Source organism: Leptodactylus fuscus, chromosome 3, assembly GCF_031893055.1.
Source record: "Leptodactylus fuscus isolate aLepFus1 chromosome 3, aLepFus1.hap2, whole genome shotgun sequence".
Taxonomy (NCBI): domain Eukaryota; kingdom Metazoa; phylum Chordata; class Amphibia; order Anura; family Leptodactylidae; genus Leptodactylus; species Leptodactylus fuscus.
Genome location: NC_134267.1, coordinates 47,045,404 through 47,071,866, shown reverse-complemented (window position 1 = coordinate 47,071,866; position 26,463 = coordinate 47,045,404). Strand labels below are relative to the sequence as shown.

General features: G+C 42.2%; 1 protein-coding gene across 1 annotated transcript; it reads right to left on the bottom strand.

The window, feature by feature from the left end:
* Positions 1-30: 30 nt before the first annotated feature.
* Positions 31-26,463, bottom strand: DZANK1 (double zinc ribbon and ankyrin repeat domains 1). The gene is made up of 20 exons (XM_075267516.1): positions 26,346-26,463; positions 25,558-25,711; positions 24,073-24,190; positions 22,748-22,835; positions 22,122-22,246; positions 20,420-20,505; positions 18,231-18,348; positions 17,814-17,927; positions 15,840-15,932; positions 15,635-15,757; positions 15,369-15,533; positions 14,313-14,532; positions 13,685-13,788; positions 10,747-10,821; positions 9,321-9,420; positions 6,751-6,848; positions 3,614-3,694; positions 2,425-2,552; positions 1,623-1,697; positions 31-511 (listed from the first exon to the last, which is right to left on the bottom strand). The coding sequence occupies exons 1-20, from the start codon at positions 26,452-26,454 to the stop codon at positions 346-348; spliced, it is 2,340 nt and encodes a 779-aa protein (XP_075123617.1). The 5' UTR covers positions 26,455-26,463; the 3' UTR covers positions 31-345.

Here is a 26,463-nt window from a genome sequence, read left to right as displayed (position 1 = left end):
CAAATAGTATGGTCATTATGTCACAAAAACATTGAACAAGTCCTGTCCAGGGAACGTGATTCATGTGCAGGCTTCATTTTCTGTACTGAACTCGACTGTGTGATGGGAACTGACTGCATGATAGTGAGTTATGACCCGGTGAACTCCTGAATGTTTGGATGACTACAGTACTGACCTGGCATACAGCTGTCACTTTATAACTGGCCCTTTAGGAGCTCACTGCATTATAACTGGCCATTCACACAGACAGCAATTCTCGGACAGGGCTCGGTTGTATGAATACGGCCTAACAGCATATAAGTGATTTAGAATAGAATTTAGTGGTGGTAGACTTTAAATCTAAGCTCAGAAGACATCCAGACTGATATTCTTTGGCTTGGTGAGCTTGTCTAACATGCCTTGCCCCAGTTTGGAGGCAAAGAGTGAGGAGATCTGGTCACTCCCGCTCTTCAGGGCCAGGTCATAGGCAGTCATCCCTTTATCGTTTTTCTTTTTAATACTTGCGTTGCACCTGAACAAAAATAAAAGCCGTAGGTAAAAATTCATCAATAGCTGATAGGAGACTAACGTTAAACAGAGAACTACCCATGCAAATCCAATGGCAATACTAATGGCATCCCCATCTAGATGAAATGGCAATTAAAGGGGTTATCCGGGTTTTCCCACTAAGATAATTATAGGTCATTCATAAGCTGTTGCCAAATCTCTCATTTACACTTCTTTTGCACATACATATTAAATCTGTAAATTACGGCTCATATGTCAGCTGAATTTTCAGGTGAACCTGGTCCACAGTGAAACAGTGACTCCAAATCATATGTGACCATGGTGCTGTGAGATAATGTCCTTAGACAGTGTTCAGTCTAGGAAATACAGATGATGTAAGGTTCGTATTTGACAGACCGAAAACCCCAATCTGAAACTGACATAATTCAGATTTTAGAAATAAAGTGGACTTTTCATGTCCTCTGACAATAGTAGTGTTATATAGAAAGCTGACCAGCTTTGCCAGTATGTGCCCCAGTGCCAGAGCTATTGGTGATGTTAGTTTTGGCACTGATATACCTGAACTGTCAGAAGGGGCGTCCTTACAGCTCAGCATCATTGCTGGGCTGTGAGGAACTCCCCCTTGACAGTACAAGGTTCTATACTGTCAGGAGGGCGGTGTCAGACAGGGGGTTGTGATTCTGATCTATGACACTCTGACTGGGGCTCTGAATCACAACCCCCTTCCTGCTCTTGCCATATGACCGTTCGGAGCCTAAACAGCATATCTGCACCAAAACTAACAGCACTTATTGCTCAGGAATGGTGAGAGCTGTGCCAGAATCAGTGGAGCAATACAGATGCTAAGAAATAAAGGTGGAGGTGGTGGAAGTTCCTCTTTAATGTTGCAAAAACTTTATAGATTTTAGAGCCTACTGAAACTACTACCTGTACCATGTGCTTATAATAGGTTACAGATTTCACCAGTTGTAGTGCCTTGTAAGATCATCAGGAAAACTACATGTACGCCCAAGCAAATTTGACTGTCCTCTGTCTTCACAGCATGTGAACTTGGTCTAAGATTTCTATTGCAGTGTAAAAGATTTCTCTGTAAAAAGTTTGATGTCAGCCCTTACCCAAGTAGTACTTCAATACATTTCTTCCCTTCTATGCCAAGCAGGACTGCCTCATGTAGAGCGGTATTATTGTGCCTGCAAGAGAAATTAATCATTAGATCGTTACCTTGGGCCAAAACGTTTTTTTTTAAATTTTTTATTTTTATTTTTAAACCGGTAACTGGGTGCACTCCTATTACGTTTTTTATGGGTACAACATGCTTCTATATTGAGATCACTAAAAAAAAAAAAAAAAAAAATTTGTGAAGATTTCTTTGAAGGACACCAAAAAAAGTGGCATACCAAACTTGCATTTATAATTAAAAAAAAAAAAAAAAAAAAGGAAGCCGTGGATTTCTGTCACTGATTCAGTCCAGATAAATGGGCTTGATCATTGGAGAGTCTTGTGCCCTTGAATTTGCTGCTAGATCAGGGGTAGGGAACCTTCGGCTCTCCAGCTGCTGTGAAACTACAACTCCCAACATGCTCCATTCACACCTATGGGAGTTCGAAGAACAGCAGAGCAAGTATGCATGCTGGGAGTTGTAGTTTTGCAACAGCTGGAGAGCCGTACGTTCCCTACCCCTGTGCTAGATGGAGCAGGATGCTGATTTTTTTAGCATCCTGATTTATTCTCAGCCTACCATTGAAAAGAATGGGAGTCAGAGCCTGCTCCTGATTTTGAGAACATTCCCTTTAAATGTAAATACTTATACATTTACTGCTATAACAGCCGATACATTATAATATTTTTGAAAAGAAGTGAAATTTTGGCGTCTTTCTGTGATATTATTGACGTGTAAGTAGAGGAATAAGCACTTACGGCCCAGACTGCTGGTCTATATCCGCTCCTTTCTGTACCAGGACTGGAATAACTTTATCATGTTTGTTTAGGACGGCCACTGTCAGCGCTGGACGGTCTTCATTATTACTGCAGTTTGGGTCTGCTCCCTGCAAACAATAGCAGTTTTAATAAATATATATTAAGGCCAAATTCTTCTGTTCATCTTTGTTTGTTGCAAATTTTGCTGCAGTGTTTTGCGCCAATGCCAAGCATGGAACAAAAGGAATGGGAACTATATGGGAAACTGACTGGCTTACCTTGGTCACATACAGTATAAGGGTCATCATTATGTAGTATTTCAGAAGCCCTAGAGATGTTGCTGCTACTATGAAGAGTCACTAAGGGAGCCTTCACACGGAGTTTACGCTCGCTCATTCTGAACTTAAAACTTGTTCAGAGTGAGCGGTGTAAAAAACAGATCCCATTGACTTGAATGGGTGCCGGCATACGCGCATATCACATTGAAAGCAATAGGTAAAAAAGCCTCCTATTGCTTTCAATGTGATACGTGCGTATGCCAGCACCCATTCAAGTCATTGGGATCTGTTTTTTACGCCGTTCACTCTGAACGAGTTTACGTTCAGAATGAGCGGAGAAACATGTGAAGCCTGAAAGCCATTGCACAAAGTACAGGCAAAATCAGGTGTTGTTTGCTGCGCCACTCTTGCTTGAATTACGGTAGGTCCCTCCCAGCTTTCAATACAAGTGCACTAAAGGGAAGGTCATAAATTTATGAAGCACAGACTTGACAGCCATCAAAGTAAATCAACAAGAAGATCTAAGTTTATTAGAGTGTTGAGGATGACCTATGGGTCCCTTGGCTTCTGGCCCCAGTTGCAGCTGCGACCATTGCGGCCCTTATAATTACGCCAGTGGGTCTAAGCACTGAGATCTCCAACAACTGCCTGAACAGCGGTCCCATGTTTTTAAATTGAATGGAGATGCGGTCAGGTATGCAGAGTGCTTGGCCATCTTCATCAGTCCCATACACTTGAATGGAGTGACAGAGCACATACTCAACCACTGCACTATTTAAACAGGGGACATTTTGGTGTGGGTCGCAGCAGTCGGACCAATGACAATTGAGGAATTATCATTTATCCAATGGATATATAATATCTCACTATTACTGGAATACCACTTTAGGCTATCCATTCCTTCTATATACCTCATCCAAGAGCTCCTCCACCACAGAAATCTTTCCTTCTCCGTTTGGTCCAATTTCCTTGAGAAGCTTGCGATCTTCAGCCTGTGACATAGTCATGTGTTAATAGTATTTTATTGAGAAGGGAAAACTACTAGTTAACTGTAGAAGTTGTAACTAAGTCTTACCCCTTGTTCACATCTGTGTTGGTATTCCGTACGGGGAGTCAGCATGGGGACCCCCCCCAAACAGATTACTGAACGCATTTGCAAGCGGTGTACAGTGAAAGCACACGGACCCCATGGACTATAATGGGTCCGTGTGCTTGCCGCCAGATCTCTGCACGAGTCATGCGGACAGGAAAGTAGATTGTGAAGTACTTTCCTCTCCACATGTGCGCTACGGAGATCTGGCGGCAAGCACACGGACTCCATTGTAGTCTATGGGAATCCGTGTGCTTTCACTGCACACCGCTTGCAAATGCGTGTGGTATTCCGTTTGGGGGGGGGGGGGGGAGTCCCCATGCGGACTCCCCCGAATGGAATACCAACACAGATGTGAACGAGGGGTTAGGCTACGGCTACACAGAGAAGCTCACTGGGACACCACTTAAAGGGGTTGTCCTGTCACAAGGATCCTATCTATACTGCTAGTTTATGTGGATATAAGACTTTTCCTAAATGCATTGCTTTATCAAAACTGCTTTGTTTGGCCGCTATCTTAATTTATTCACTTCATTGTTTACACTGCGTTTCTATGGCCCTTGGGATTATCTGCTCATTTGTCAAGTGATGTAGCTGCCTGCTCTCAGGGGGGAGGGAGGGGCTGGAAGAAGCTCTGAGCTGTTTGTGTCTTTTAAGTAGCGGAGCTTCTCAGATAGGGGAGGTGAGAGCTCCGAGATTTCTGAGCTCTTATCAGTCGGTTTAATTGAATTTGGCTGATAAGGGCTGAGATAGGGAGTCGGTTACCTCTGTATGTAATGCAAACTGACTCAAATCCAGCTCTGCTACATCAGCTTCACACTGTGGTAATTCATTTACAACCAATCCCATGCAAGTGAAACCCCGCCCACCTATGTGCTGAGAAAAGCAGGAAGTGAAGAAAGCACAACAGCCTGGAGGTTAGTGAACAAGCGTCATGGGAATACCCCTTTAATGTTAGTGAATGGAGCCACAATCCGACCACTAGTGTTCTGTGACCTCAACTTCTAGTTACAAAAAAGTTCACCAATATTTGACTTTTTTTGCAGTTAGAATTCACGGTTGTGGCACACTAGGGGTCGCAGTGCAACTCTATTCACTAATTCCCAGGGCAACCTAGCAATATTTGCTCACATAAAGGGAGTTGTGACTGTAATCGCCATGTAGCCCCAGCCTTATACATACTATAAACTCGTATATAAAGTTTTTACATATTAAATAGCTTTTAAAAACATTTTTGAAGGTTGGTGGGTCCTCTTGTGGTCCTAGAACTCATATCCAACATCTTTATACTGTGTTTTTCTTATATAAAGCCCCAGGTCCTTTGCTTCATTTCACACATCCACCTTAATACAGTGACATTCTGGCTGCATTGATGTCAGTGCTCAGAAGAGCTTACTACAGCTAGACCTATACCCTATACAGCTCCCCTTCCAGAGAATCTGCCAGTGGCCAGCTCCTTCTAGTGGTGACGAGAGGAAGTTACAGTTTTGTAATTTTGGCATTCTGTTAATTACATGTTATCCTGTAATTACCGTATTTTTCGGACTATAAGACGCACTTTTTTTCCCCCAAATTTCGGAGGAAAATGAGGGTGCGTCTTATAGTCTGAATGTGGGTTTGCAGCATGGCCGCGCTACTGCCACCGCTGGTTTTCTTCAGCGGCAGTAGCGCGGCAATCCGCAGGCCCCGGCAGCTAAGACACTCCCCGGCATCTGCTGTAATAGACTGGCGGATGCCGGGGAGTGTCTTAGCTGCCGGGGCCTGCGGATTGCCGCGCTACTGCCACCGCTGGTTTTCTTCAGCGGCAGGAGTGTGACAATACTGCAGGCCCCGGCAGCTAAGACACTCCCCGGCATCCGCCGGCCTATTACAGCAGATGCCGGGGACTGTCTTAGCTGCCGGGGCCTGCGGATTGCCGCGCTACTGCCGCTGAAGAAAACCAGCGGTGGCAGTAGCACGGCCATGCTGCAAACCCACTGCTCCTCCGCAGGTCCCGACAGTTAGTTAGCCCCCCCCCCCCCCCCCCCCGGCCTCATACCTTTAGTGATGCAGGCCGGCTCCTGCACGGCGAGGCCGCAGGAGCCGGCCTGTTCCGATGACAGCCGGGAGCCTAATGAAGGCTCCCAGGCCAGTCATAGATATATATTACTATCGCGGCTGGTCTATGACACTCCGCGATAGTAATGTATAGAATCTCCCATAGACGGCAATACACTTGTATTGCCGTCTATGGGACTTGCAATCAAATGATTGCAGGTTCAAGCCCTCTAGGCGGGGGATATTAAAATAGTAAAAAAAAAAAAAAAAAAAAAACCACTTAAAAAAAATATAATAAAAAATAAAATAAATAAAAGTTCACCTCCTTTCCCTAGAATACATATAAAAGTATAACATTACTGTGAAACATATACATTAGGTATCCCTGTGTCTGAAAATGCCCGGTCTACACCTGGCCCCACAAAAAAAACGCCCTATACATCCCCGTACAGCTGCAGGGTCACCTGTCAATGTGGCCTTGCAGCTGTTCCAAAACTACAACTCCCATATATTAAATATTTTACCATTTTTTGCCTGAAAATTTTTTTTCCCTATTTTTCTCCTCTAAAACCTGGGTGCGTCTTATAGTCCGAAAAATACGGTACTATTGGGACTCCCACTTAACAGAAGAGCAGGGGTCCATGTGCCCTATATGAATGTAGCGGCAGGTTGTGCATGTATGCTGCTGCTCCATTCAGCTCTATGAGACTGCCAGTGCTCAGCTTAACAATCCCACAAAGATGAATGGAGGAGCAGCATGCATGTGTGACCTACAACTCCATTAATATATGGCACGGGGAAGGGGGGAGCAGTTTGTCTGTGACTCACCAGATCAAAAAATTAGTTTGGAGTTTGGAAACATGGCAACAGAATTTCCTATTGTAGGTTCTGTTTCATTCCTGTTTTGTGTCACATACATACCGGGAGCCGGTCTTCCTTCTGCAGAGGTTTTTTGTTTTTTCTCTTGGTCCGTTTTGCCTTTCCATTGTTGCTTCGGGCACTGAGTCCATCCTCACTTGCTGCAGGGAATATAGCGGTATTATACAATGGTACATAGTTACTCATATTGGCAGTCACAGGAGTGGATGACCATGACTAGCAAAACTGACTTGCGGATAATAGGTTATAGGTACTCTTATATGGTGTTTGTAGAGCCTTGTTGAAAAGCTGTATTGTGAGTGGCAGAAGTATACGTTTATCTTATTATTCAATGCAACTACTAATTTGATTAAAAATGTCCTATTGTTTTGTGTCTACAACTCTTATGGAGACAGTCAAAAACCACTAACAGACCCTAATGTAGTCTTATCCTACAGTTATACTTCTTGCTGAATGTATGTTGGAGAAAGTGGGACTGTCTGTACATACATTAGACTGTTAGTGAATCCTGTGGAAATGTTTGGGGTTGAAGATAAATACTCAACCTGCTTTGATAGCTTAAAGGGGTTGTCCCATGAAAAGCATCCTATCTATACTGCTAGTTTATGTGGATTTAAGACTTTTCCTAAATACATTGCTTTATCAAAACTGCTTTGTTTGGCTGCTATCTTAATTTATTCACTTCATTGTTTACACTGTGTTTCTATGACCACGGGCTTATCTGCTGTGATGTAGCTGCCTGCTCTCAGAGGGGAGGGAGGGGCTGAGTGCTGCGAGCAGCTCTGAGCTGTGTATATCTGACAAGTAATGGAGCTCCTCAGATAGGGGAGGGGGGAGGTGAGTGCTCCGGGATTACTGTGCTGTCTATTTTCAGCTCTTCCTCTTATCAGCCAATTTAACTAAATTTGGCTGATAAGGGCTGAGATAGGGAGTCCAGTACCTCTGTATGTAAGGCAAGCTAACTCAAATCCAGCTCTGTTACATCAGCTTCATACTGTGGTAATTCATTTACAACCAATCCCTAATCACTGACTGCAAACATAAATGTTTGTTTTGGTACCATGTTAGCCAGTATCACCTACTGAAGACTTGCAAACAGCAGATAGCAGAGCAAGTGAAACCTCGCCCACCAATGTGCCGAGAAAACCAGGAAGTGAAAAGAGCACACAGCCTGCAGGTTGGTGAACAAGGGTTATGGGAATACCCCTTTAAATGATGTCTGTTAGCCTACCTTCACACCACTGTGGTACAAAACAGGTGTGAAAAAAGAGGGTTTTTTTTACAGCTGTTTTGAAACTATTGACCGGCTGTTATCATAGATCCCTCTTATATTTGAGTCTATTGAGGGAAACTTGAAAATGGAGAAAAATTAGAACATGGACATTAAAATGGACTGTCCAAAAATTGGTCAAGTGAATTGCCCCCACTCACACACAGTGCATTTAATGCCGCTGTTTTCTGCCCATTTAGCAAGAACGTACTCACATGGCCAGTTTTCACTGGTGCGTAATTGTAGGCTTAGCTCATACTGACAACAAGCTCGGTGCATGTGAATAAATGTGCATGACTGTAAGAATATAAAGAACATCTTAATTCTGGTGTGTGTATATATATATATATATACATACACACACACATATATATATATATATATATATATATATATATATATATATATATATATATATATATAATGTATAAGTATACACAACTTATTCCACTATGTGGTTTCTCTATGATACTCTTATCCAGTGTTATCCTGCACAATGATCAAGTCAATATTTGTCCTGCAAGAAATACAATGTCATATGGAAGGCACAAGCTCTTGAGTCAATAAACACATTGTTCGAAGATTTCTTTGATTCATGTGTACCCATTGTATTGTGTAATTCATGTTACCCCCATCAATTACCGACTTATAGCAGTCATGTAGCTGGGCAGCTCCTGTGCCATGTGCGCTCCTAAAGTATTGTGTTATACAGAGGTTACTGAGTATTTAATTATACAGAAATTGCTGAATACTATTTTATAATATACAAAGGGACTGAATTGTGTAAGGTCCTCACAGAGTGGTATTAGTTATCAGAGAAGAGTCAGCCATGCTCATAGCCTCCACCAATAAGTGTATGGGTACCTATGGATACATTTCACATAGGCGCTAGGAACTGTCCTTATGCATATGGGAAGCGGACACTGCAAAAAAACAGTATGAGAGTAGCCTTATAGGGCGGCATTGCTTTTATAAAATGAGAAATACTGTTTCATGTTTACCGCTTACATGAACGAAAAAAGGATAAAACCAACGACAAAGCAAGCAAAAAAAAGATAACCAGCACTGTATGTAAGTATGTAGGATGTATGTAGGTAAGTGAGAATTGTACAAAGAGAACAGGATTCAGGAGATCAATATTGATATTGTGTATGAATACATTAAAAGGAAAAGTCATAGTCTCAGTATTGTCCATGGATCAAGTGCACAAACAAGGTTTCCTTGATGGCCTTCTCTTCAGTGAGACAATGCGCCTTCCTGTTCCCTGATCAAGCATATTAGGATCAGTAAAGGATAATGTGACAATGACCAAGGCCAACATGGACTGTGTTGTAAGACTTACCCACGCTAGACTGGGTTTCATCATGGTCGTCTCTTCCCTCTGTCACGCTGCTCAGGAAGTGATTGCTGGACAGTTTCATTGGCCTCCCAGTGACGACATTCTTTGGGATGGTAAGTATTTCTTTTAATAAGTATAAGTAACAAAACTGTATATACAAATATACACAGAAACTAATCCACTATTGTGATCTGGAGCAGTACAAAGAAACAATAGCAGTGCTAGACTGACTGAGTAATGGGATCCAGCAGGTTACTGTCAGTGTCGGTCATTTTACTGCACAAAATACTGATGCATGCAGGGGGCAGATAAAGGGGGTGCAGAGGCAGCAATAACACCCAGGCCCTGGAGCCTCAGAGGGTCAAAAGGCCTTTATACAACATAAGCAGACATCTGTATTATAGATAGGAAAATGACAAGTGGAGCCATGTCACATATTTTGCATTGGAGCCCAGGAACTGCAAGTTACGCCTTTGGCAGCATGCTTAGCTATTTTGTCTGTTTTTTTTTTTTTTTTTTAAAGAACATGGTCTGAGATAAAATCATTGTAAGAAATAAAATAAAAGGCATTGTAGCAAAGCATACACATATAACATCCAACATTACATAGGACCCTTCAGATTAGCTGAATTCAGAGCACTGTCAGCTTTACCAGTGTGCGCCTGGGTACCGGAGATATTGGTACCAGTGTGCGCCTGGGTACCGGAGATATTGGTACCAGTGTGCGCCTGGGTACCGGAGATATTGGTACTATTAGTTTTAGCACAGATATCCCTCCAGTGTCAGAAGGGCAGCACTTACAGCCTAGCATCAATCACCGGGTTGTGAGGAACATTTACCCTTACGGTACTCTTCTTTAGCCTTGTACGGTCGGGGGAAGGGGGGGGGGGCGTTCCTCACAGTCCAGTGATAACGCTAGGCTGTAAGACCTGCCCTTCTGACAGTGGAGGCTATCTGTCCTAAAACTAACAACACCTATATCTCCGGCACCTGGTATTCAGCATATGTGAGACAGATGTCAAATGAATGACCTGCAGCTACCCATAAACATATGCTGTACATATCTATTGTAACAGAAGGTTTTGAATAGTCACATCAAAGCCCAACATTCTGGATCATACTTCCTCCAATGGTATTGTGAGGCTTCTCCAGAACAAACTGTATTGTCAGCAGATCCTTAAATCTTATTGTATTACCTTATTTTACTAGTCAGTCTAATAAAGGATAACTCTGTAAGTAAATACTATTCTATATCAGATGGATTGTGTATACATGTTATCAGCCGATCAGTCGCTAGCTTTAGACATTTTACACAATCTATTACATGAAATACAATACCTATTATTGCTGGATCCTTATCAAAGGTTTGTCTTGTCTATGTACAAAGGAACATCACCTTATATAAACGTTAACGGGGATATGTACCAACCTTGTCTGTTACTAAAACATAATTCAGCCTGAAACTGACTTCATAGCCATCCTCATGCATTGTTGCTGAGATTATCTGTAAGTAAACAACAATTAATTCAGGACAAGACCAGAGAAGAGAGACTTTACCAAAAATCTGTAGGAAGATGGAGATACCATTACAAGTACACCAGAAAAGATGCCCCACTTCCTTGTTTCTGTGCCTTCCTGGCCACTTCTTAATAAAGTGGGTGGATCTGAGTAGGGATCAAGCTAGGCCTCGGCAGGACACCTAGGCCCGTAAGACTTCTTCCCAACATCTGCCATCTAGGGACTATTGAGACACCTCCATATACATGAGATAATTCAAAAGGTGCCACCAAAATCAGTGGGTATGGCTGATCTTCACCTAATGTGTATGCGCAGATTGCATGAAATCTTTACTAAAATAATGCAAAGAGTAACATTGAGAGGTAAAAGATCCTGACTACATCCTGAACCAGTGGCGTAACTACCGCCATAGCAACAGAGGCAGCTGCCACAGGGCCCGGGACATTAGGGGCCCGGTGACAGCCGCTACCGCTGCTATCATTATACTCGGGGGTCTTTTCAGACCCCCGAGTATAATGATCGGCGGACCGGGAGAGGTAAGAAACATAAAAAACACTGTTACTTACCTCTCCACGATCCGTGCAGGCTTCGGCCTAGTCGTCCGACGTCACATGAGCTGGGCCTGCGTCCCGGGTCATGTGACGTCTGACGTCATTGAAGATTGACTTCTTCAAAGGCCGACAACATAGGAGACGGGAGATAGGTGAGTAACAGAGGGTTTTTTTATGTTTTTCTCCCCCCTGGGTCTCCAATTATTATACTCTGGGGTCTGAAAAGACCCCAGAGTATAATAATTGTTTATGGGTGTGCATTATGGGGAATAATACTGTGTGCAGGGGCCACTATGGGGCATAATACTGTGTGTAGGGGCCACTATGGAGGATAATACTGTGTGCAGGGGCCACTATGGGACATAATACTGTGTGCAGGGGGCACTATGGGGTACAATACTGTGTGCAGAGGCCATTATGGGGGATAATACTGTGTGCAGGGGCCACTATGGGGGATAATACTGTGCGGAGGGGCCACTGAGGGACATAATGCTGTGTGCAGGGGCCACTATGGGGGATAATACTGTGCGGAGGGGCCACTGAGGGACATAATGCTGTGTGCAGGGGCCACTATGGGGCATAATAGAGTGCGCAGGAATGCGTAGGAGGGGGTTGGTCGAGGTCTTCGGCGTTGGTGTCAGTTGGGGGGGGGGCATATCAAAAGTTTGCCACGGGGCCCCGCAATTCCTAGTTACGCCACTGTCCTGAACCTAAGTCTGTATGTGCAAAAGTAACTGCTAAGTGATGAACCTAACTACTCAGAACCAAAGGATGTCACATAGGAGGACTTGGCCGCCATTATATAACAAAATTATATTTTATTGGACATTTCTGTCTGACTATTACAAGTTAATTCAAGAATGCTCCCAAGTTTATTTCTAGCTTTTCACTTTTCTGTTCCCAAGAGCAGCTTTGCTATTGATATATTACGCTTACTGCTCCATTATATAATGTACTATAGCCTATGCAAATACTACCTGAATAAACAGCAATAGTGAAATAGAAGGCAGAGTACATAACTACAATTTACATGTGTAAATATCCTCTGTAGGTGAGATCATACTGAACATCTCTAATGTATTTCAGAGATCTAAGTTTTTTTTGTTTTTTTTTCCCATTGTGAAGCTCTAGAATTAATGTATGTATGCCCTAGAAAAAAAAAAACTTAATACAATTTTCCCATAAATACAACTTCTTTTCTATCCATAGACTGGTGGTTCCTTGCAGCGCTGTACATTGGCTATCTCCGGAAGTCTCAGAAATAATAGGAGTAAAAGAGAGAAAGGAAAGTGTCACTATGACAGGCCTATTCAAATAATGACATCTGTAAGATAGCCCAAAGAGTCAAACTGGTCAAACATGTATAAAATGACCCATTCTAACCTTTCAGAAGCTACGAAAATTATCAAGTGAGATATAAGGGGTATTCCCATCTTAATAAGTTATACCCTATCCCATGGAAACAAGTTATCCCCTATCCTATAGAAAGGGGATAACCTGTTCAGATTGGAATACCGCTATAAATCAGAGGATCCGTGCGACAACTTTCAAATTTCCGACTATTCACATCCCCACTGATCTTCAGGAAAATGAAGGAGTTTTGTCCCCATTGCAAATGGAGTGGTGGTTGAGCCGGAGCATGCGCCACTTTCACAGCGCTGTTGTACTGAAATACATAGATGGATTTGCCCGCTGCCTGACCACTGTGCGCCCATTACTCCATTCAGAAAGGTGAACAAAACTCACTTATTAACTTGATCAGCTGGAGTCAGGCCCTACCAATCTGCAAGCCTAAAGATAGCGGATAACTTGTTTAGATGGCAATACCCCTTTAGGATGAGGTGGAAATTTCTTTGTCACAGATTTTGCTGCAGTTTTTTTGGCCAAAGTCAAGAATGGCTACAACAGTAATGGAAAATACATAGGAAGTTCTTATATTTCTACCCTCTGCTCTATTCACTCCTGGTTTTGGCTCAAAAAATGCAGCAAAATCTGTAACAAAAAGGCAGCACAGTAGCTCAGTGGTTAGCACTACAGCCTTGCAGCACTGGAGTCCTGGGTTTGAATCCAACCAAGGACAACATCTGCAAGGAGTTTGTATGTTCTCCCTGTGTTTGTGTGGGTTTCCTCCCATTCCACAAAGACATACTGATCGGGCAAAAAAAAAAAAAAAAAGTGCAACGCTGGGCCTCAGCCTTAAAGTGATCTGTCAGAATGTAAAGTTCCCTTGAAGAAATTTGCAGTTTTACCTGGTGCCCTACTAGTTTGCGCTGGGTAACCCTGTATGTTCTTACTTACTCTTCCCATCCGAGGCTTTCCGATTAAAGCTTTAAACTCCGAATCATTCTGTGTGTAGCAGCGGAGGTGAGCACAGATATGATCCAACTGCTGTCTCCAAAAGCCTGGAAAGATGTCCATGTTGTTAATATGTCTTCTATGTATTCTAAAACAAGTTTTAAGTTCTATTGAATGATGTGAATCTTAAAGGGGAACCACTACTAATTACAACTGGCCTGTTTTAGTAATTACTTGTATTGTCCATGAAATAACATTTTATAGCATTTCTTATAGTTCTGTACTGTTCCATAGTAATGTACTGCACTCTTGTAAAATGTGGAAGATTATCTGCACAAAAATACCACAAAAATCCTTCAGTGTTTTGCACCTGTTGGAGCATATCCTACAGTCTATATATATTGGATATATATGCAGCAGATATTATGTCCCAGAAAATCCACAGCAAATCTGAAGCGGCAGAATTGTGCATTCTATATTGCAGTTTTTGTTACAAAATTGCTGTGGACTTGCTGGAAATTTTACTGTATACATTATTTGCTTTATTGTCCCCTGCTGGTGATATTACAAATGACATACAGCAATGACACATTCTGCCCTCATATCATGTATATGATCATGACATGCTCACCTCGGCCAGGACTGACTGCTGTGACCACAGGCTTGCGATCGCTCATCTTCTCCTTCTTTTCTTTCTCACTTAATAATTCTAGCTCCTTTTTCTCCATCAGTTTACTAGATGGGTAAAACAATCCAACGGTCTGGGTTCCTTTGTCCATTTTATCTACATCTAGCCTTGAGTTTGGCAATGTGACTGATAAAGGTTGCCAGGAAGCCCGACCATCTAAATTCTGAAATAAAGGATAAGAAAGAGAATATTAATTTGGTGATGTCAGACCCCCTGCCTCTGCCTTGACAGATGATGTTGAAGAAAAGAAGGATTCGGCATGTTAAAGAGGACTTTTCATGGTTTGGGCAGAGGCAGTTCTATATATTTCTGGAAAGCCAATTCAGCGCACTGTCGGCTTTCACAATCTGTTCCCCGGGTGAAGAGCGAGCGGTCCCAGTACCGTAGCTCTTCACAGTCAGAAGGGCATTTCTGACAGTCTCTCAGGAACGTCCTTCTGTACAAGCAGCGCCTATAGCGCTGTACAGAAGGAGCGGGAAGGAACGCCCCCTCCCTCTGCTCACAGTGCTCATCCATAGACAAGTATTATCAGGAGGGGAGGTGGCGTTCCTCCCCGGTCTCAGAGCACAGCGCTATTGGCGCTGTTTGTACAGAAGGACAGTCCTGACAGACTGTCAGAAATGCCCTTCTGACTGTGAAGAGCAAATTCCTCTTTTTCACCAATGATGTCTTATTTGTAAAGCTTCTGACACAGAAGTGAACATAACCTAGGAGCAATATAGTCAGGCTCTTCAAGTCTTAGTGATTGTATACCTTCAGCCATGTTTCTATGGCAGGTCAGGTGTTTTCTGAATCTACCAATGTAAGACAAGCATGACATGCTAAAAGAATATGTGGTTTACATAAGTCACACACCAGGGGTTGAGTCATGTTTTAGAACTACAGTCCCCTGAATACCTTGGTTACGAAAATATTGTCAAATGTTTAATCTACATGAAAAGTAATCTTTTATTCTAAATTTATAACAAAGGTACTGATGAAACACATAAGCCGCCTTACGCCAGAAAATGTTAGGTGGTCCGCAGTTCGAGCCATCCCATTCTGGTAGGTGGAGGATCTTGCTGGAGGCTCCAGATAGACCCCACATGAAGAACAGAATTGGGCATATGGTTGGTTACTTGCGCTGCACTTAGAACAGGTCAGATAACTCACAGTAGGACCTGGCTGCAAAAGAAAACGGAGACGACATATATATATACAGTATTTACATTATACATATACATACACTGGTAGACTGAAGGTATGACTAAAATGAGTTATATTACCTTTGCCCCACACCAGTCACAGAATCGAGCATCTGCCAGGTTCACACGCCCACACTTGGAGCAGCTCTGCATTTTGCCCTGCTGGTTTGGCAAGGGTGGTGCGGATTCCCCACTGAATAACGTCTGCTAATACACATATAGAAGTCATCAATGGTGACATTTATAAGACAACAGCACACATAGAAAATATACGACCAGACTGTACCATCTGAGTTTCCGGCAGCTTGGCCTCGCACGTCACACAATGCTTTAGGTTAATGGGATTTCCAGTTCCACAGAAGCGACAGATTGTTTTGTCCTGAAAAAAACAATACATGTCAGAAATACATAATGGTGGAAAATAACCTAAAATATTCAATATATTAAAGCTAGCATGAGTGTGAACTGAAAACAATTCTGGTACAGATAGAAATATAGACACTATTACGTTCACTTTATTTTGTTGTGTATATCTTTACAGCAATAAAATACATTTTTGATAGTTCAGGCCTACAATATTATATATAGATATAGAGATGTACAATAAATGGAAAATAATCATAAGATATAATGGACGGATCACAAAAATGACAAATATATGAAGATATCAGACACCTAAAACTGCAACTGGGAAAATGCTGTGATAGCAGGGAATTGCCTCTAGGGGTCGCTAGGTCATCAGACATTGCCAAAGGGGCAAAATGACAATGACAAACATTTGTAATGCGCTTTCTCAGGGGAACGGAAAGCACAGGGAGCGATGTGGAGTAGATGAGTTAATGGCTGTCCCTAACACCCACAAAAGTCAGTTGTTTTTAAAGGAAGCCAATTTACCCATCAGTATATTTTTGGCAAGTGGGAAGAACCCCGAGTATCTGGAGAAATACCCGGGAGAACATACATTATGCTGTAAATTATGTTGAATGTATCATTAAAGGGGTTATCTGAGGAAAAATAAAGCTTACAAGTCCATTCCCTGCACTGGATAAACTTTACCACTAAAATATATGCAGGTTCCCTGAAGCCTTGCTATTACCTGGGTGGAGGACAGTTGGGGAGGGTCCGTTTCTCTGCCTCCCTTATTGCTGCTTGTAATAGGCTATTTGCTGTGCTATACATAGGCAGGGTGCCCTGAAAGCACATTATGTGCAGCAAATGGTAAGAACCCAATTGCATATGTTTTTTCTGCATATGACTTTTTCCCTTGCCTCTACTTTTCTTATTTTCCCTGAGATACTCTTGGGTTTACACACAGCAGCCAATCTGAGGAGGAAAAGCTGCAGGGCGAGGGTGAGAGCAGCAGCCTGAGCCAATGATAACACAGCTAGTGTGTCTCAGACCACCACATACTCCCTATAGACATTGTAGCTAAGCTGTAGTCACACATCAAAACTCTGCTCTAAAGGAATTGAACTTTAAAGAGGACCTTTCATTGATTTGGGCACAGGCAGTTCTATATACTGCTGGAAAGCCAACAGTGTACTGAATTCTGTGCACTGTCGGCTTTCCCGATCTGTGCCCCGGGTAAAGAGTTTTCGGTCCCCATACCGTAGCTCTTTAAAGTCAGAAGTGCGTTCCTGACAGTTTGTCAGGTACGTCCTTCTCCACAGCAGCGCCTATAGCGCTGTACTGTGTGAGCGGGGAGGAACGCCCCCTCCCCTCCTGATAATACTCGTCTATGGACAAGCACTGTGAGCAGAGGGAGGGGGCGTTCCTCCCCGCTCACATTGTACAGTGCTATAGGCACTGCTGTGGAGAAGGACGTACCTGACTGACTGTCAGGAACGCCCTTCTGACTGTAAAGTGCTATGGTACCGGGACCGATAGCTCTTTACCCGGGGCACAGATCGGGAAAGCCGACAGTGCACTGAATTCAGCTCACTGTCGGCTTTCCAGCAGTATATGGAACTGCCTGTGCCCAAATCAATGAAAGGTCCTCTTTAAAGCAGCCAAGAGGCAAGATCTGAAGAAAATAAATAGCCGATAATTATCATACCCTACAGGATTATAATAATCATACCCTATAGCAGGGGTAGGAAACCTCGGCACTCCAGCTGCTGTGAAACTACAACTCCCAACATGCTCCATTCACTTCCATGAAAGTTCCAAGAACAGCAGAGCAAGTATGCATGCTGGGAGTTGTAGTTTTGCAACAGCTGGAGAGCCAAAGGTTGCCTACTCCTGCCCTATAGGAACTTACCTTAAGGTGGATACTGGCTTGAGGCTGAATCTGGGCATAAAGCGGTGCTTCACACACTATACACGAAGGTGTGTTCATAGGAACCATTGTCCTGCATTCCACACACAACCCCATCTGCAAAGAAATATCATGTTAGCAAATAACTGACTGTCATGAAATCTTATAAAGCTGAGGTCTCATACACAGAATAGTTATGCATAGCAGGCCGTACAGTTGCAATGGCTCAGTAGCACGGACGTTCAGGGATACTGTGTTCCATCGTAAGGTTCTCTATTGGGTCCCATATGTCACAGATATTCTAACATAGCAGCTATACTTCCATGTTATCCAATGGAGAATGCCATGATATTTGCATTCACAGATTCACATTGCAAAACAAGTACAAAAGTAACTTAAGATAAGTAACTGAATGGCTACCTGTCCTCCTTCCGGTGGCGGGAGACGACGTCCAGGCACAGGCGGAACAGGAGATCCACATTCTTGGCAGAAGCGTGCAAAAGGGTCTGAAGGCCGAGGTGCTAAGCAATGGGGACACCTAGAAATGAATAAAAAGAGCAGATGTGAGTAATGACAAACATTTCATGAATATGCTCCAGTGGGTCTTCCGTGGATTTTGTTATTGTTTGTTACAATATTTATTCAAATAAACTTGTATAACTAATATATATATATATATATATATATATATATATATATATATATATACATATATATATAGAAAAGTATATCTGATAAGCATTTTGGAGTTTTTAGAGTGACAGCTATTCCAAAGATATAAGTCCTGTTAGTGTTGATGCAAATTAGGGTATATACTAGCCAAATGGGCGGCAACACTGCATGACATACAGCACACAAGAGATGTCGCCTACAAAGAAACCAGTGTTACCGCCCACTTGGCTAGTATACCCAAATTTGCATCAACACTAACAGGACTTATATCTTTGGAATAGCTGTCACTCTAAAAACTCCAAAATGCTCAGAGTGACAGCACCGACAAGAGGAGGTATGACATTGGGCTTTTCAGACCTGCTGACAGATCATCTTTAAAATGTAGCCAAATAATAGCACTCAACAATGAGAAGCTAAATATTGGTGAATTTTAGAATTACAGGGGCAGATTTTTGAGGGATGCACCTTCCACTGGACTACACACATGGATTCCTATGTCATTTATACCCTCACCATGCCGGATTGCTAGAATTACTATGAGGCTCCAGCCAACCTAGATTCCTGCCCTGTTTTTTAAAAAAGTGGCGAGCAGGGCGCTGAGGCACAGATGCATCACAATGCGCAAAAAATGCGCCAAGTTGAGGTTCCTTTTTTTTTTTGGCCACTTTTCAGAAGCATCCTTGTTCCAGGTTTAGTAAATGTGAGCCAATAAACATGAATGACTGCTGAATGTAATTGACAAAGTGGTGTTTTAGTGACACCTTGTGGTCAACTTATAAAAAGCAAGTAAGAGCACAAGACTGAATTTCAATGGCAATGACAAACATTTGTAATGCGCTTTTCCCACGGAAACTCAAAGTGTATAGAGCATTGTGGGGCTGCCATACAGGGGCTGATCCCCAATGCCCACAAGCCAATTTACCTATCAGTATATTTTTGACACTTGGGAGAAACCCATGTAAAAAAGGGAAGAATTTACAAACTCCATGAAGATGTTGCCCTTAGTTGGTTCAAACCATGGACCTCAGTGCTACACAGTGCTAACCACTGATCCACCATGATGCACCAAATGTTCATAGGAATGAACTGAAAATTACTTGCATAAGCTTATAGTAATTTGTAGCAAGCATATTACACATACTCTGCTGCATTGAATGTAAATAATAAATTAAGACTTTGACTAATCAATTGCCGGTAAGTCCAATATGTCAATAAATGTGCCATGGTAATCGCAGGCCACAATACACCACAATATAGTACTGTCTAGTAACCTATCTATCTATCTATCTCTATAGTAATTGTTAGTAGCGGTTGTAACATTTTAAAATTTACAAAGTTACATAGGTTAAAAAAAAATGTTCAAACTAAGGCCGAGGTCCCATGTAGCATAAAAACCGTGGCGACTTATAGTACCTGCAAAGTGGTTGGGATTGTGGCTAATATCCAGAAAAATATCCGCAGCAGACATACTGAGTTTTAAAAAACTGTTGTGATGCGTTTCTGCCGCGATTTTCTCCACATAATTTTTTTAGCTATGACTTGTTACATGGGCCTTAACCTAAAGTCAGGTCCACACAGCGAACAAGTTGCAGAAGTTCCCTAAAGTGTCTATATTTATAAACCAAAACCAGGAGAAGGTGAAAAACACAGAAGGAGTGCAAATGTTTTCATTATACCTTATCTGTGTGTAGTCTCCACTCCTGTTTTCCACTTGCAAACACTGATGCAAAAGACTGATGTGTGAATAAGGAATAAACCCCGCTACTCACTGAAAGCTATGAAACTTGGTGTGTCACGAAACTCGTGTGTTGGTCAGATTTACCAGCCTGAACAGTATGCCAGAGGGGAGACTCCTAGAAGTATAGGTAACCAAACTGCTAGTAGCCTCTCTCCCGATCACTTCTATGGATCATTCGTAGTCCAAAGAGACGACTTACTTGAGAAAATCAGTCTCCCGTTGGATTCTCATACTCTGTGTACTTGTCAAACTCTTCCGAACAATAGGTTCTGATGTTCCATTAAGCTATAATAGAGATTGAATAATAAAGTATATAAAGTAGTAATATTATATAGTATCTGCATATTGAATAAAGTAATACCATGACTGGTTGTCGTACTGGCCACACGGGCTCCATTAGGTGCTGTATATACAGAAATACTCCAGCACTGCTACTAGGAGTTATCACACAAAAAACAACTGGGGCTCAGTCTAAGCCTAGTTGCAGACGACTGTGTGTAGTTTGCCGTCTGCAAACTAGTAATTGGTGTTCCTTTTTCACAGACTTGAGTCATTAGTGTGTGATTCCAGTTTGCAGATCGTCTGTAAGGGGCTTAAAACATAAACTACTATATTTATGATGCCCCATAAACAATGCAAAAAAATAGATGAGTGAGGGTAGTTAAGCAAAAAGCCACAATGGGCCATAAAACAACATTAGCAATGGGCACGAGAATGTAGATAATACTCACAAATACTGTAGATGGTCATTGTCCAACAGAATAAAAGAGATGGAATCTAATCAGTGAAGCTTCTTAGTTGTAAGGATCATGTATAAATCTAATATTGCAAAAAAACTCACCCTAGAAGTGTTGGACTACACCGAGATACCAATAATCTGCAGTTCAATGCAACATCCAGCAGGATAAATCTATTCATGCCTTAAAGGGATCCTATCACTAGATACCTTTTTTTCTCCCTAACACGTCGGAATAGCCTTAAGAAAGGCTATTCTTCTCCTACCTTTAGATGTCTTCTCCACGTTCGGTAGAAATTCAGGTTTTCTTCTGTATGCAAATGAGTTCTCTCGCAGCACTGGGGGCGGGCCACAAGAAAATGGCCGCTTACACAGCTTACTATGTAAGTGGTCATTTTCTTGTGGCCCAGGCATGCGCAGTCGGCTATCCCCGAGGCCTAGAAGATTGTAACCCAGGACGGAAGAAGATACAGGGAGAGGGTGTTCCAGGCGAAGATAGAGGCATCGCTGGAGAGTTCTCTCACAGCATTGGGGGCGCCTCCAGTGCTATTTGAGCGCTGGGAACTGCCCCCAGTGCTGCAAGAGAACTCATTTGCATACCGAAGAAAACCCGGATTTCTCACCGAATGGCGGCACGGAGAAGACATCTAAAGGTAGGAGAAGAATAGCCTTTCTTAAAGCTATTCCTACATGTTAGTCAGAAAAAAGGGTATCCAATGATAGGATCCCTTTAAGCCAGTGAGTATAATAGAGTCTCATACAAAGGTCCCAACATGTTTCCCCTCCAAACTACAGGAGGTTCATCAGGGAACTAAAGTAGAAAAAGCCATGTAAACAGAGGGCTATGATACAGGCAAGGCTATTTAATTGTGATAGTGCAGGATATTACATATGTGCCAGTATTTTGGCCCTTCACCACCAGGGCTTGCCTGTACCATAACCTTTTGCTTGTACAAGCACTTGGCTCAACAGTTAGCACTGAGAAGAACATGCAAAATATAGCTTGTAAGCGCTATAGAAGATGGTGCATGTGCTTATACCATTCTCCATTCCAAATTTACTCTGAAATATTTTCAACAATTTGTGTACATCTGTCTCTGTGTCTTTCTGGTTTACTACTATACAATGGCTGATAGATTTCTGGTGTTATAACTATGTTGAGTACCTGAGATCTCTGGGTCTGCAGTGCAGATAGTGGCTCTTCTGCTTGACTAGGTTTACCTAGACGGCTTGTCATGAATCTTGGACCGGAGAAGGATTTCTTGCTGAGTCTACCATCCGTTTCATGGTCTGAAAAAAATGGATTCTTTTCAATGCATTCTAAATAATGTTCACTATCTGGTAACTACATTTTAGTCTACCAATTCTGATAGAAATAACAGATTGTATACTATTGACAAATCATAGCGGAGATACATAGATTTCATGACTGTACAATACAGAGCAGACGATGTACCACAACCTACACACTATATATGTGTATACACAGATCAAAAATAGAAGTGTTAGTAGTTGTCAAAGGAACTCGGCAGGGAAGTTGTTTTAAACATCTTGGAGAAGTAAGCACAGGTCTTCTGTGGATGTAGACTTGCTCCAATCCTTGTCTCTTCATGTGATCCCAGACAGACTGGATGCTTTTTCCTCTACTGGTTTCAGTTTTAAAATGATGGATACCCGTACGAACCCCAGTATAGTGTGACCCTAACATTACTTTCCAGCATTTTCTCCCCACCTGCCTAAAATATTTACATGGTATTTGTTTATATATTTATTCTTTATAGTACATCGTACCTCCAAGACTTTGCACGGTTTCATCCCAGGCTGATGTGCTCTGTAATGTGACGTCCTTCTTTGGCTTTGCAGGAGAAATAACCTTCTCCTAAAATACAGATATAAACATTTCTTGTGTCTTTCTGGTTTATTTTTTGTTTATTTGTCTATATTACCTGTCAGAAATGACTCAGATCAGGGTGCTTCCTTAGGATTTTTCCACTGTGTAGCATTTTGGTGCAGCAGTGCATCGGCATCCTGTCGCGGCATCCCGCTCCTGATTAGGCCTGGATGACTGGGCCTAAGCAGGAGGGTGCTCGAGCCGTGGACTCTGCGGCTGACTCAGCTGCGGAATCCGCAGGAAGATAGGTCATACTGCTTCTTTTTCCCGCTAGCTGAAAAAAATCGCTAGCGGGAAAAAAATAACGAGTGACTCTTATTGAAATGAATGGGAGACTTTGTTGCAGGCAGATTTTGAAGTGGATTCTGTGTCAAAATCCACCTGCAAAAAACTTCATGTGAACAGACCCTTAGACGGTCAGGATTGCTAGATTTCTGGAGCTCTGCATGGTGCATTGTAAGGCCCCATGCACATGTAGAATCTGTACACTGGCCAATCCAAATGCTGTTAGTAGGAGAATCTCTTAACTCAAGCTGATCCTGGCACTATATACAGGTGCAACTTCAGGAGTATGAAGATGTTGCAGTTGGGTATGCGTAAAACCATATAAAAAAAATATATATATATGCAGTTGTGGTTCTTACAGATAAAACACATTTACAAACATGGCTGAAAACCACAACTGCAGACGGCATGTAGCAATGAGGCTATAGATGTAGTTACAACTGCACTCAACCCCACTATCCAAATAGTGTTTTTGTTGCAGATTTTGCTGTGGCCTTTTCAGCCAAACAAAGGAATGTCTACATAAGGAATGGGAAGTATAAATGAAAGCTCATATACTTCTCCCTTCTGCTTAATCCACCCCAGGCTTTGGCTCAAAAAAACACAGCAAAATCTGTAACAAAAAAGCAGCTTTTCCGCAACATGGGGCCTTAGTATTAGGGAGCCTTCACACGGAGTAAACGCGCATGTATTTTTGCAAAATACACGTGTAAAAATACACGTGTAAAAATAAGACTCCCGTTGACTTCGATGATATTTTTTACACGTGTAAAAATACGCCTGTAAGCATACGCCTGCAAAATGTCATTGAAGTCAATGGGAGTCTTATATTTACACGTGTATTTTTACACGTGTATTTTGCAAAAATACATGCACGTTTACTCCGTGTGAAGGCTCCCTAACAATGCTTCAGATCGTCACATCTGTTGGGATACGTTACCTGTTTAGCAAGCTCTTTTAGGAAGTTTTCATCATTGTCCTCATCTGATGAGTCTACTTCTGGAGGAATGTATTCCACAATGAAGACCTTAGTTACTGTTCCACTTTCTCGGCTATCCCTAAATAGTAGAATATAAATAGTTAGGTGGGCTACTTTCTCAATTACTTTTACTTAGGCTACATGCACACGAACACTTGCTTTGTCAGTGTGCTATCATGTGTCCATGTATGGGGGACCGAATAAGACTCAAAACAAATCCCATAACTGTCTGTTTTGCGGCCTGGGCTCAATGAAGAAGATCTATGTTTGTGGAAGCAAGGAGACTACACAGATATCATCCATGTGCCGTAGACCTGTCACTTGTCCACGTCCATGAAGTCTTAGTCATATTCTCCAAAATAACTTTGCACATATTTTAGAAACCATTATACTCTGCCCTTTCTTCATATTGTTATGGCTGAAATTACAAGCCAAAAAATAGTAAAAAAAAATCTAAGGTTTCCTCCTTCTCCTCCGTTATTAATGCATGTGCAACAGTAGGTTTCAGACAAAAATGGAGCCTAGTGATGCCATATTGGTTTCTGTCATGGAAAAAAGGTATGCTACACTTAAAGGGTTACGCCATTACTGACACTTATTCCCTATCCACAGGATCCACCGGTCACTCCTGGTCCAACTCTTAAGTTGACATTTGTACCACAAATCTTCCAGCAGTAAAGGGTCCCATTGAAAGTAAGATGGCGATTTCACTTCATCGGTGATGCCCCCATGGATTTTGGGCTTTTTCCCTTATCTGATATACAGAGTGTGAAAAGCCGAGGTAACCGCATACCTGCCGTTATACATTCAGTTCAATGTATTTTTACAGCCAAAGCATGTTATGTAATAGAGCTGGCTGTGTCATAGTGTGCCGGAGAAGACTTTGTGCCGCAGAAGAGCTACATTTATAACCAGCCAGTGATGTGTGATACAGATGTTAAAGGGAGTCTGTCAGTACAAAAATCAGTATCAAACTAATGACAATACCTCATAGGTCAGCTTGTACACTCTCAAAAGATGTCTTTCTTATTTTGCATTGCAGCTCCATTTTCATGACAATCAGGATTTATTCTTATGCAAATTAGATAAAAAAAATGGCTTTAGAGTGTTTCTTCTTCTACTGCGGCTTTAAGTTCTGTTCTCGATAACCATAGTTAACTGCTGCACAGCTCAGTCCCCTCATTGTTTGAGTGACATCTGCCACTTCGTCGCAGTTATGGCTCCTTATCTAGAGCAGAGATTGAAGCCCCATCAAGAGAACAGACACCCCTAAAACCCTTTTCAGCTAATTTGCAACGGATCGTGAAAATGGGTCCTCAATGCAAAATAAGAAAGGCATCTTTGGAAAGTGTAGAAGGCGCCCTATGAAGTACTGTCATTAGTCTGTCAATGATTATCTTGCTGACAGGCTACCTTGGCATTAGATGTGGTCATGTAGCAACTTACCTGCTTATAGCTACAGCCTTAAGAGTTATTTTACCATCAGGTAATGTAAATGGCCCTCGATATTTCAATGTAGTGTTTTCGGAGTGACTATTCTTCTTTAAAAATTCTGGCTTACTCCCATCAAGTGTGTAGAATATGGAAACATCTGGTGTATCTAAAAGTGTATGAAAGGGAGGAGAAAAGGAATTATTGAAATGTCCTATACCAAGTAAGGTTATCTAGTTTACTAACAGATTGCATAAGCTGCCCCTACACCTTCAACAACTGTCGCTGGTGTGGCAGACAGCTATAGCTATTCCTCCTGGCTCCTCCATACACATGCAAGCTCAGTTTATCAAGAGGGTAAGAAGAGTAAGTGGCTTGTCTCCCAGGGAAACAAAGGATCAGGCATGATAAACTTCAGGATCCCCAATCCTTTGTGGTGTCAGCATTGCCTATCAGCCTGAAGGCCCATATACATATAATAAAGTTGGCTGGTCCTGCTGATTTTGGACAATTCTGCCAACTCTGATGTGCATGGGAGTCTTTAGACAAGTCTGACATTTATGATGCGGTGAGGTCCCAAATAGCCTGATCACTACAGTAATGATCGCTGTTACCATAACTGACTATAATGTGATGACTCTCATGCACATGGCCAAGTTCTGGGTCCTACATGCTGACTGTTATCCATAGAAGGGACTCGTCGTGTGCAAGGGACCGAACGCTTTTATATAAGCATGACAATGACAATAATAATAGAAAAACAAATTAAAAAATATCAGATTGTAAATTCTCCTTTTTCATACCGGATTTGATTTCAATCGGAGTATTTGTGTCTACTTCATACTTCCCTTTGCCAGGAATAGGAACACGAAGTGGTATAATCTGCGGTACACATATAGAGCCTGCAGTCATACTTTTTCA

What these genes read in the sequence shown, in the direction of transcription:
- DZANK1 (XM_075267516.1), bottom strand. Translation starts at nt 26,454, where the DNA reads ATGACTGCAGGCTCTATATGTGTACCGCAGATTATACCACTTCGTGTT. An exon ending in TAAAAGAGCTTGCTAAACAG is followed by an intron (nt 22,836 to 24,072) that starts GTAACGTATCCC and finishes TCTGTATTTTAG; the next exon opens with GAGAAGGTTATTTCTCCTGC. An exon ending in GAAAGCCTCGGATGGGAAGA is followed by an intron (nt 10,822 to 13,684) that starts GTAAGTAAGAAC and finishes GTTTACTTACAG; the next exon opens with ATAATCTCAGCAACAATGCA.